General features: G+C 44.6%; 1 protein-coding gene across 1 annotated transcript in view; it reads right to left on the minus strand.

The window, feature by feature from the left end:
• Positions 1 to 12,580, minus strand: part of LOC107112318 (vomeronasal type-2 receptor 26-like) — a 96,822-nt gene that overhangs the window by 78,930 nt on the left and 5,312 nt on the right. Inside the window, exons 4-7 of the mRNA XM_015413444.1 lie at positions 7,320 to 8,203; positions 3,717 to 3,895; positions 2,189 to 2,480; positions 1,652 to 1,867 (exon numbers count right to left, since the gene is read on the minus strand). Coding sequence (XP_015268930.1) covers positions 1,652 to 1,867; positions 2,189 to 2,480; positions 3,717 to 3,895; positions 7,320 to 8,203 — 1,571 coding nt within the window. The remainder of the gene's footprint in view (positions 1 to 1,651; positions 1,868 to 2,188; positions 2,481 to 3,716; positions 3,896 to 7,319; positions 8,204 to 12,580) is intronic.

Genomic DNA, 12,580 nt, shown 5'->3' on the forward strand with positions numbered 1-12,580 from the left:
GAAGGAAGGAAGGAAGGAAGGAAGGAAGGAAGGAAGTAAGTCTGGCTGGCTTCAGGCTGTAGAGCGACACAGAGGAGTGAGGGCAATGTCAACTAGTTTTACAAGATACAACTCACAGTGGTACACATAAAGTTGTTTTCTACTGAATTGGATCATTGGTCCATCAAGGTCAGTATTGTCTACGCAAAATGGCCGCAGCTCTACAAAGGCTCAGGCAGAGTTCTTTCACATCACCTATTTCCTGATTCTTTGAACTAGAGTTCCAGGGAATGGACCTGGAACCTTCTGCATATCAAGCAGATGTTCTGACACCGAGTCATGGCCCCTACCCAATACCATGCCAAATAGATGTCACAAATGGCACAGGTGGGAAAGCAGCATGCCCAACATGACAACTGCTTTTAATACAGAGTATTATAGTCATTCATGGCATAGTAATCAACCACCTTCTCCCAATTCTAAGCTGAAAGTAAAATAAATTATTGCCCTGTACTCTGTCTTACCCTTCCAACAGCCCTTTGAGAGAGGTTTCATTGAGACCAGGGGACTAGCCCAAGTTCCTGCAGCAAGCTTCAAGGTTCTATCATGGAGTCTCAAACACATGTGATGAATAGAGGTTCCCCCTGCCATGCTGAAATATACTACTGCACAAATTCCAAATAGCTCATTACATTTCTCACTTTGAATTGCAAACAAATCTTCAAAGTAATTAAAGAAGATGCTGTTTTTTTGGTAATTAGTTATTTCAGGCCAAACATACGCTGAATTTTAATTGCATTTTGTGAAGTTCTCAGAATCCCTGATTTGCAAGCTTGACCAACTCATGAAAATAAACTAAGAAAGTCATGGACGGATGATGAGCATGAAGTGAGAATCCACATTCCCCCCCCCCCAAAAAATTAATGTGTTTGATTACTCATTGTACGATTTGTGTTGTGTTGTTTCACTTTGTACTCACATGTTAATGGCAATACACACATTTTATTTGGGAAGGTGTTACCTGCCAAGGATGGAGATCATGAAGGTCAACTTTTTTGCTACCATCCACCATTGATCTGTGGTTGGACCGGGACAGATACATGTCATGCAGAGCATGTGCTATGGCATAGACTGCATTATAGATGCTGTAGCTGTGGCCAGTCATCTGCATCTCAAAAACAGGCCCAGGAAGGCTTTCCAGCTTCTCCTCCCCAGTACAGGTTTCATTAATCTGTGATGATTCTTGGGGATGTGGAAGTGGACAGTCAAATGCTTGTTCCCAGAAATCTTTGAGAAAACCATCTCCTTGTATCGAAAGAGGGTTAATGTTTTGAAGAAATTTCTGGAATCTTGTTAGCTCTTGTGAGTGAGCTGAGAAGAAGATTGCACCCTGGAAGAATTCCAGACCCCATGCCCTTTGAAGACCCGCTAATCCAAAATCAGCTTGAGCTGTCATAATCCACACCCTTCTAAAAGAAGTGTTTTCCAGCAATTCAGTATTACCTACATATAGAAATGCATTCAGTGACATAATAGTACTTGATTCTCCATAAAGGATAAATGTATTGGTTCTGTTATCCCTTAAAGATGGATATTTATTGAAAAATTGGTCATATAAATCATGCCAGTTACTCCAACGACCTTGGGTTACAATCATTTCTGTGAAGGATACACAAATTCCACACTGGAAAAGCAATGGCTCCATTTCCTGGATGAAATGTTCTCCACTATCATCAGTTACGGCGAAAAGCCCGACCCACGTCCATCCAAAGTGCTGAAGTAACCGGACAATCCCTGTGTACTGATGGGCTTCACTGGGAACCATGCGATAGAAGGAAGGGGACTTAGTGTTGTTCCTGTCCACTGGGGGAAATGACCCATATGTGAGCTAAAAAGAAACAAGGAGAAATGTTTGAAATGCGTGATCAGGTACATCTGTTACAGTTTACCACTGAATGTTCTGAAAACAGGAGCAATTTGTGAGTAATAGTTATGGGGGGGGTTAATCTATTAAAAACACTTTCTGTTGCATTTCCACCATGACCCCATCTCCCATTTTGGAAGAAGTCTCCATTTAATTGTATTTCTTTGAGCTCAAGAAAACATTGCATTTTTTTCTCAGAGACATCTCAGTCTCCTTCTGAGCCACTCCCAGTAATAGAAGCATTTATATGTCAAAACGTTTCATTCTTCCATGCACACAGCCTACCTGTGGAATTCTATAGAGAGCTAGAATGTCTGCCATGTGGAAGGAGACATCAGACCCCAGACCCCCTATGACGGCCATTAGATTTTTCTGCACATCACATTCATAATTTGGACAATATCTATGGAATTTATAGAGTAGGTCCAGAGTGGTTCGGTAGGTCATCATATCATCGTTGTAAGTGTCATAGATGTGGAACCCAAGAGTGACATTAGGCAAGATCTTTGGATCCATGTTGATCTCATCTACCGTAAATGCCAAGGCCAGGGGGTGCTGGTAAAACTTTGTTGCCATTCTTTAAGAAAAGAAATAAATGCTTTTTGAACCAAATCACTTAATGACATTTTAATATATTCTACTTCAGTGCTAATTATAAGGATATAATTTCAAGTTACTGAGAAGTCTGAACATGATTTTTCTCTTCTTCATCCCAAACAGTTCTCATTATGTATTAGAATACTATTTCTGTCCTAAAGAGTACTTTGAAATGCTACAGGAAACATCCTAGGCAGGTCTACTCAGGAGTAAGCTTAAGTGATTTAATGGGTTCTCCCATGAAAGTGTTTTAGGAAAAGCTTGTTTATGGATAATACTATTTAGAACCATTTAGTACCGTTTTTGTATGTTTGCTTAGCTTGCTTCATCTATTATACTATTTCCCAAAGTAAATTATTGTCCCATTTTTCTTTCATTTATCTCTTCCAATTATACATAGATCTGAATCCAATAACACCTTAGCAGAGTCAAAGCTCCCTTCATCATAGACCAAGGGGCCCTTGATTCTCCAGAAGTTTATATCCTGGAAGTCTTGTTGGTCCCTCAGGTGATAACGGGACTCAAATCTAACTCTTCTTCTGCATACCAACATGGCTGCTCTCTGAAACTATCTTCTGATTACAGTGATTTAAATTTATATAAAGCTAATTTATTTTAGATTTTAGATTTCGAAAGTGTGATTAATACCACCATAAGAAAACATGCATATGACATGTAGAGAGGAAAAAAACAAAACAACATTCACCCCATGCAGTATATGTTGCTGCCTTCTCGGTGTAGCATTAAAAGAAAAAGTAGGTAACATTTTACGATCTCATATCTACAGTGGCCTCTCCCTTTGACAGAGGCATGAAGAGTTGAAGTAATCTGTTTTGCATAGTTCTCGGATGAAGGGGGGGAAGTATTGGCTGTCTGGGGAACTAAACAGTCAAGTAGTAACGTAACACTTGATGTTACATGAAAACAAGTGTGGACATGCCACTATTCACAACCTTATTTTCAATTTGAGGATCTTTCCTTGAGCGCTTCAACCAGAATACACATTGATTCTATGGAGAGCGTTTGAGTAGTCTAACACATCACTACAGGAGACAAAATCCTTTATGTGCTGCAAATAGATTGGTTCGATTCAGAAAGGAACTGGAAAAGGCAATGTGCTGGACTGGATCTATTGTCCAGGTTCTTTCAGAAGTCTGAAAACATATATAATGGCTTAGAATCACAATAAACATGAGAAAAAATATAATTAAATTACTCTGTGCCTTCAAGGATCTCGTGAGAAGCGTATTTCACAAACGTTAGTTCACGTACATGGTAAATGAACTGAGAAACAATACCACCGATGAGGATGTCTCCTGGCTGGTACCATTCATGAGGAATAGGGATCTCTTTTTGGGTGCACTGTATCCTATCAACTTTGCACACAGTGCAAGGCTGAAGCACCAGCAAAACTAGTAACTTCAACATCTGCACAGAAACCCTTGTTTCTAAATCCAACCTCTCCTCTCTCTATAGCATCAAGTTATCTCAATCAAGCTCTCCTAGACATTGGCCGAGTCTGATCATGTATGTCTAAAGGCAAATATATGGCTTTGTCTTATGAGTGCAGAGATTCAGAATGGCCGTGGTAGTGCCAACACTCTGGTTTCAAGTCCTCCTTTTAGCAAAGCAAAAGGTTAGAGATCCAAGTGACAGAGCCCATCTTCCAGAATTCAGTCACACAAGACTATTGCAGTAATCATTATTAAAACTGCTGCCTTGTTATGTTTGCACATTCTGAAAAGCCACCGCGATCTTGGCCAAATCGATAAATTACAGTAATCTGGATAATTCCAGTGGGAAATAAGTATGTCTACAGAGTGGGTGTTCCAAGTGGCAATGTTAGTAGCAAACATGTATTTCCCCCCACATCTGAGCACACAAGTCCCATCTGCTCCCAAATGGCTCAAACTTGATTCTGGCTTTCAGACTTCCCTGGTGAGCAAATACCTTCCAGACAGTTACTGTCCATGAAGAAGCCCTTTGTTGGATTATTAGAGGCACGAGGCCCTATGTCATTTCTGTGGGGTTCCTTTCTAAGCATGCTTGCTTAGAAGTACATCCAGGACAATTCAATGGAACTAAGAGAGGAATCCTAAACAGGTCTATTCAGAATCCTACTGGTCCACAGCTGCTTAATGTTTCTCACTGCATCATTCCTCAGTGAAAGTCCACTCTTGAAGACCAGTTTCATTAAGTTGAGACATTCTTTTTTATTCATTTTATGGAAGAGATCTCTATGCCATCTCTCCCAAGCACTGCTCAAATGAGCTTAAAATTAAAATAATAGATCATCAAAAAAATTCCATGAGACCATGAGAAAGTATTTTAACTTTGGATAAAACTAGACATAAAGGAAACGTCAGGAAATTCTTCAAACTAACTATGCCCGCTTCCCCAAATACTGTTCCAACAATGAGGACCTCGTTAATTTGATTTGAAAGACTTGAATGTCGCAGCCAGGCTACTGATGTGTCTCCCTAGATGGGAGCACATCCAGCCTGCGGTGAAGGCACTGCACTGGCTGCCAGTAGCATACCAAATTCATTTCAAGGTGCTGGTACTTACCTATAAAGCCCTATATGGCCAGTGTCCAACATACCTGAGGGACTGCTTTTCCCCATATATTCCCCAGAGCACACTATGGTCGGGGTGTAACACTGACTGGTTATCCCAGGCCCCTGGGAGGCCAGGCTCACAGCTACCAGAGCCAGGGCCTTTTCAGTGGTGGCTCCTTACTGGTACAATGAGCTCCCGGAGGAGATCACGGCCGTGTGGGATCTTGTGCAGTTCCGCAGGGCCTGCAAGACAGAGCTCTTCCACCAGGCCTTCAACTAGGAGCCGCCCACCACTAACATCAGTGGCCACTATTAATATCTGTGGCATAGGCCAGCCGCAGTTGAGATCGAGCCATACAACCTTGAAGAACCAGAGACTGCTGAGTGGACGCCATCTTGTCTTAATAACTACTGTATGCACTGTATGCACTTTAATTGAAATGTGTTGATTGTTTTAAATGGCTTTAAATGATTTATATGAATCTTGCCACATTGAGCCAAGCAATGTGAGCCGCCCTGAGCCCACTTGCGGGGAGGACAGGTTATAAATGTAACAAAATAAATAAATAAATAAATAAATAAATAAATAAATAAATAAGATGCCATATTTAATTCCTAAGCATGTGTATTCAAAAGTAAGGCCAGAGGAATTCAGTGAAAGTAAGCAGGCCAGTTTGGTAGTGGCTTGGAGTGTGGACTCTAATCTGGGAGAACTGTTTGATTCCCCACTCCTCCACAAGCAGCTGCTGGTGTGATCTTGGGTCAGTCACAAGTTCTTTCAGAGCTGTTCTCTCAAGGGCAGTTCTCAGGAGAGCTGTCTCAGCCCCACCTACCTCATAGGGTTCCCAAATCCCCCTCGGGAGCGGAATTCCCCCCGGTTTCGAGCCCCGATTCTCGCTCCCGCGGAATCGGACGCCATTTGAGGGGAAAACTCTTTGTTTTCCCCTCAAATGGCGTGGCCCCGCCCCAGCGTGTGACGTCACTTCCGAGTGACGCTCTGGAAGCACTCGCTTGCAGAGTATTTTTGCAATCTTCAAGTATTTGAAGGGCTGTCATGTGTTTGAAGGGCTGTCATGTATTTGCAGTCTTCAAGTATTTGAAGGGCTGTCATGTAGAAGATGGAGCAGATCTATTCTCTCTTGCTCCGGATTGCAAGACTAGATCTAATGGGTGGAAATTACAAGGGAGTCGTTACCGGCTAAATATCAGGAGAAACTTCCTAAATGTAAGAGTGGTTGAGCAGTGGAACAGTCTGCCTCAGGAGGTGGTGGATGCTCCTTCGCTGGATGTTTTCAAGCAGAGGCTGGACAACCATCTTTCGGGTATGTTCTAGGTATGTTGGTATGTAGGGCTATTCTTTTGCAGAGTGCAGGGGGTTGGACTAGATGACCTGCAAGTTCCCTTCCTACTCTAACATTCTATGATTCTGTGATTATATCAGATGGAATAAGGAAAAGGAAAAAACAGAAAGAAAGGTGTGGAATTACATACTCAACTCACTTCCACTCTTATAAGCCAATAAAATGGCAAAGGACACTTTATTCTCATAGACTGAGGACTGGTGGAGGGAACTAGGAAATCAGGGATTCTATCCTTTTTATACTTTTCCTTTTAAGGAGCATGACCTCTCACACAAGAAAGGGAATAAATGGAGAGATTTTATCAAAGATTTTATCAAAGCCTCTCTGACTGTTCACACAGAGCAAAAGGTGGGGCTGAAGGAGTCCTTTGCCCAGGTCTAGGTCCATTAGTGAGCAAAGCTCTTTATTTCATTTGCAAAGGATTGCAGCAGTTGGGGTTGAAGCTTCTCATGAAACTTGGCATCAATCCAAGAGGTGATGGATTGGAGTCTAATATGGTCTCTGCAAGAAGACGAAGACGGTAGGGGACTTTCATCCATGTAGACTTGTTTATGGGTGGACTAGAAGGACAGAACAGCTGTGGAAATAGAAACCTAGGAAGATGATGTAGTGGCTGTGGGGGGAACCATGGTGGTACCTTTTATAGCAAACATGTTTTCTTCTGCTCATCTGAGCACACCAGTCCCTCTGTTCCAAAGTGGCTCAAACTTTACTGTGGCTTTCAGAGTTCCCTTGTTGAGCAAATACCATCCAAACAGTCGCTGCCCGAGAAGGTTTTTGTCTGATGATTAGAAACACCAAGCCCTTTTTCATTTATGTGGAGCACATTCCAAAGTATGCTTGCTTAGAAATCAATCCAGTGCAATAGAATTCTTAGCTTTGTTAATTCCGTCTTCGTACTAACTGTCCTCTTTGATTCAGCTCAGGCTTTATCAGAATGATGTAGCATTTGGGGGAGAAGATACAGCCCAGTAACCCGGCACTGGAAGCCAAGATAGAGAAGACCTCCACCGCTACCATGTATTTCCCTTTGGTGCTCAGATAGGTTGGGACAAAACACAACCAAACACTGCAAAACATCAGCATGCTGAAGGTGATGAACTTGGCCTCATTAAATGTGTCTGGCAACTTCCGGGCTAGGAAAGCTACGGTCAAGCTGACGAGGGACAGAAATCCCAAGTAGCCCAAAACACTATAAAACATGATGGCAGACCCTTCATTACATTGTGCTACCATCTGTGTATTCAGAGACTTCATGTCTAAATCTGGGTATGGAGGAGACATTCCGAGCCACAGCACACATATGCCTGCTTGAATAAGGGAGCAAAGAAGGACAATGGAGTTGGTTATTCTTTTCCCCACCCATTTCCTCATGCTGGACCCCGGTTTGGTGGCCATGAATGCGACAACCACAGTGATGGTTTTGGCCAAGACACAAGAAACAGCCACTGAGAAGATGATGCCAAAAGCAGATTGCTGGAGGAAGCAGGTCGCCTTGGTAGGTTGTCCAAGGAACAGCAAAGAAGAAATGAAGCAGAGGAAGAGAGAGACAAGGAGAGCGTAGGTTATATCCCGGTTGTTGGCTTTGACTATAGGGGTATCTCTGTGCTTAATAAAAATTCCCAGCACCCACACAGTGATTAGGGAAAAAGAAAGTGCAATTGAAGCTAAACAGATCCCTAGAGGTTCATCAGAAGACAGAAAGCTGATTGTCTTGGGAATGCACTGATCTTTGTCCTTGCTTGGGTACTGATCTTCTGGGCAATTTATACAGTCTTCCATATCTTAAAAAAAAAAAGAAGTTTAGTGCCAAATGTACGTTGGTCCAGTTACATCTGATGGTATACAAACCTGTCCAGTTTTCTTTCTTTCTTTCTAGCTTTCTTGATTTTGATTTCTCACAGCTGGTTCAAAGCCTGGACATCCTAATGTAAAAAGGCATCCACATATTCCAGTACATTAGCAATTGTGATTGTTTCTGTTCATTTTATGTTATAGGTATTAAGGCTAGCTCAGTCTCATCAGATCTTGGATGTTAGGCAGGGTGGCCATGGCTAGTATTTGAAAGGGAGACCACCAAGGTATTCCAGGATTGTGACATGGAGGCAGGGAATGGCAGACCACCTCTAAATGGCTCTTGCCTTGAAAACCCCACAGGGTCATCATAACTCAGCTGTGACTTGGTGGCACTTTCCGCCATCACCGTAGGTACTATAATGTGCATCATATAGTGTACTTTATAATCTTATATATTGTGGACATGAAGTGAAAGCATCATGCTTTAGCCCAATCCCATCAGATACTGGAAGCTAAGCAGGACCCAAACTTGGAAGGGGAGATCACCAAAGAAGACTCTGCAGAGGAAGGCAATGGCAAACCACTTGCGCCTCTGGCTCGAATTGACAGCCCCTTGTTGAGGTCACCGTAAATTGGCTGCGATTTAATTGCATTTTACACACATATTATGCATATGCTAATTATTTGTTGTGCTTATGACATTGTTCATCATTTCTATTTAGACATTTTCAAATCATAAAGCATGTCTGCCAGAATTTTTATTTCTACACGCTACTTGCATCACATCTTGGAAAAGCAAATAGAACCAGGGGTCATTTCCTGCAGGAGCGCACAGGAGCAGTAAAGGGCCCACGGGGTGGGCACATGCAACAAGTCCCGCCCCCTGCTCCCTGCAGCCCTGGGCCACAAGGAGCAAGAAGCAGCCAGGTAAATTGCAACCCTCCCCCCAAGATAGCAATCCAAAAGAGTCCAGTGGCACCTTTAAGGCCAGGGTTTATTCAGGTACAAGCTCTTCCTCCTCTGCGAGGACAGTTCTGCACGTTCCCCCCCCCCCCAATACCTAGCAATCCGAAAGAGTCCAGTGGCGCCTGAGCGGTGGGTGTTGCCTTCTGACACACTTCCAGTGATGTCAGGGGGTGTGGTGTATGCAATTAAGTTATGCTAATGAGCTCCTGCACCTCTTTTTCAATGAAATGACCCCTGAATAGGACCCCCCCTCCGGTAAATGAATAAATAAACACACAGACAGGTTGCACCCATAGGGTTATAAATGTGTGGGTTATGCAAGCCATTCTAAGATGGGCACTTGAGATACATGCATCAGCAAGGAGAAACTCTAATACGTATTAATGATCTTGTCTCTGCCTTGAGGCTCACTTTTTTAATTTAGGATGATCATAATCCTGTCTTCCTATCTGAAGAAGTGAGCAGTGACTCAAGAAAGTTCATACCCTGCCACATTTTTTTTTGTCTTTAAGGTCCTACTGGATTCTTACTCTTTTCTGTTTCTATCCTAAAGTGAGTCTTGTTTCACCTTGGGTTGTAACCTCATCAAAAAAAAAAATTCTTCCCCCTTCTCTTCCTCCTGCCTCATCACACCTACTCCATCTTCATACCTAAAATGCCTGCAATAACATCAACGAACAGCACTATGGCTGTTCGAGACCCACCGTGGCCAGAGTGAGCTCCCGGCCCTAGTCCTAGCTTCCGCCCACCCAGCGGTTCGAAAGCAAGTAAAACCAGAGCAAGTAGATAAATGGGTACCCGCCCTTAGAGGGCAGGGGGCACCCTCCTCTGTGTGAGGTGTGTGGCGAGAGCACCAGTGGCGGCAGCAGCAGCAGCGTGGCAGCAGCGGAGCAATGGCGAAGCGATCCCTGGTGGCCAGTGGAAGCAACATCGTTTGTGGTGAGCCCGACGACAAATGGAGGAGGAGGAGGAGTCGCAGAGGAGCGTGGCAGCGTGGAGGCGCAGCGAAGCCGGATATGGACGTAGGCTGACTGTGACTGACACAGACCGCGCACCGAGAAGACTGCCGAACCAGAGGAACCTGCTCCTGGACGCCAGAAATGAGACGCCAACCCAGAGGACCACCGGGAGGAAGTAGCCGAGCTGGAAGAACAACTAGCCCGCCACCTGGGTGCCGGTAGGCAGCCCCACCCCCGTACTATATGTGGCCTTAGCTTAGGAATTAATTGTAATTGGAAACTTGCCTGTAAACCTCTCAGAGACCTCCGGGTCCGAGCGGTATATAAATCGAATGCATAAATAAATATATAAATAAATAAAACTGCTCCAGAAGGTGCTCTGGAAGTATTTCAGGCACCAAGCCTTGTTATTTCACCCAGCTTTCCAGGTGGTGTACCCATTGGTTCCTTTTTATGTCCCCCCTGCCATTTACTGAAATTTATACTCACATTAAAATTGCACTCCATTTGAATAGCATCTTTGCCATTGTTTTTAATGCAACCTGACCCCAGAACAGTCTTCAGTCATACCTTGTCAACCCTTAATCTTGGTCCCACAGGTGCTGTGATTTTGATATTGTTCAGGGCAGGTGTCATTTCATAGAAAAAGAAGGAGCTCATTAACATAACTCATTAGCATAACTTATTTGCATATGCTACACCCCCCTGACATCACCGGAAGTGTGTCAGAAGCCAACACCCACCGGTCAGCCTCCACTGGACTGTTTTGGATTGCTAGCTATTGGGGGGGCATGCAGATCTGTCCTCACAGAGGAGAGAGAGCTTGTACCTGAATAAAACTTGTTCTTAAAGGTGCCACTGGACTGTTTTGGACTGGGGGTGGGGCTCTACAACTTACCTAGCTGCTTCTTGCTCTGACTGAGAGCTGCTGGGAGCAGGGGGTTGGGCTTGTTGCATGTGCCCGCCCCCTGGGCTTTTTACTGCCGGAGCTCCACTCCTGTGCACTCCTGCAGGAAATGACCCCTGGTTCAGGGCTCTTTTAGTAGCAGGAATTCCTTTGCATATTAAGAAACACACCCCTAATGTAGCCAGTCCTCGAAGAGCTTATAGTACCCCCTGAAAGAAGAGCTCTGTAAGCTCTGTGAGGATTGGCTACATTAGGGGCGTGTCACCTAATATGCAAAGGAGTTTCTCTTTCAAAAAGAGCCCTGGGTTGTCATAATGGAGGCAGCCTTCCACTTCCTATTCCTTCTGTGTTAGGTGTTTCCTCTAACACTAGACCAATGTGATTCAAGGAGCTCAAAAGTACGCAGTAGAGCATGGGTGGCCAAACTGTGGCTTGGGAGCTCTTTCACACATAGCTGAAGGTGAGAGAGCCCTTGTCTCCCAGAACTTTTAATGACAGTTGGTGTTAGTCGCCAAAAGGACAACCGCAAGAAGATCAAGGAACCAACTGTAAGACGAGTGGATTGTGGCCTAGGTCACACGGCACTGTAAATGCGACTTGTTCCCGCTTTAATTTAAACGGGAATATTTTGTTCCGATTTTGCATGTTTACACCACCCCTCAAGAGCCATCCCTCTTACCAGCTGCTTGCTATCCCCCTCGCCCTCGTCCCCATCCGGCGACAGCAGCAGCTGCTCCTGGGCGGCCGTGGGGCCGTCCTTGCCATTGGCCCAGTCACCACCGGCCTGGCATGCTTCTTCCGGCACTTCTGGGCAGCCAGGAGGTTGAGGCCCAGCAGGAAGGTGCGCGGTGTGGGCCGCTTTAATGTGCTGCTCGGGCGCCGTCTCCGCCACCTGTTTGCCACCCCCATCCAGGCTGCTGAAGCCCCCACCTCTCATTCCTGCCTCCACCAGGATGCTATAAGCACTGACATTTTTTTAAAAAAATAGATTTTTTAAGCGCATGTATGTCCAGGCGCTCAAACTGGAAGCTAAAACAAAACAAAACCAGAGAGTGGTCAGACGGCCCTATTTGCAATCATTGCTAAATCATTGTGAAAGAGGGCTGTCCATATAGGTGAAATCGCGCATTCAAAGCACGAGATCCAGGAAAGTACTCAATTTACCAGGGGTCAGGAAAACCCGCGAATATTGCGAGAGTGAGCCTGCTAGGAGGTCAGCCCATGAGGAAGGTGCGCGGCGGGGGCCGCTTTAATGTGCTGCTCAGGCGCCATCTCCGCCACCTGTTTGCCATCCCCATCCAGGCTGCCGAAGCCCCCACCTCTCGTTCCTGCCTCCACCAGGATGCTGTAAGCACTGACATTTTTTTTAATGGATTTTTAAAGCACCTGTATGCCCAGGCGCTCAAACTGGAAGCTTAAAAAAAAAAAATCCAGAGAGTGGTCAGACGGCTCCATTTGCAGTCATTGTGAAATCATTGCGAAAGAGGGCTGTCCATATAGGTGAAATTGCACATTCAAAGCGCGAGATCCAG

This window comes from Gekko japonicus, unplaced genomic scaffold (assembly GCF_001447785.1).
Source record: "Gekko japonicus isolate JY-2015 unplaced genomic scaffold, Gekko_japonicus_V1.1 scaffold146, whole genome shotgun sequence".
NCBI lineage: Eukaryota > Metazoa > Chordata > Lepidosauria > Squamata > Gekkonidae > Gekko > Gekko japonicus.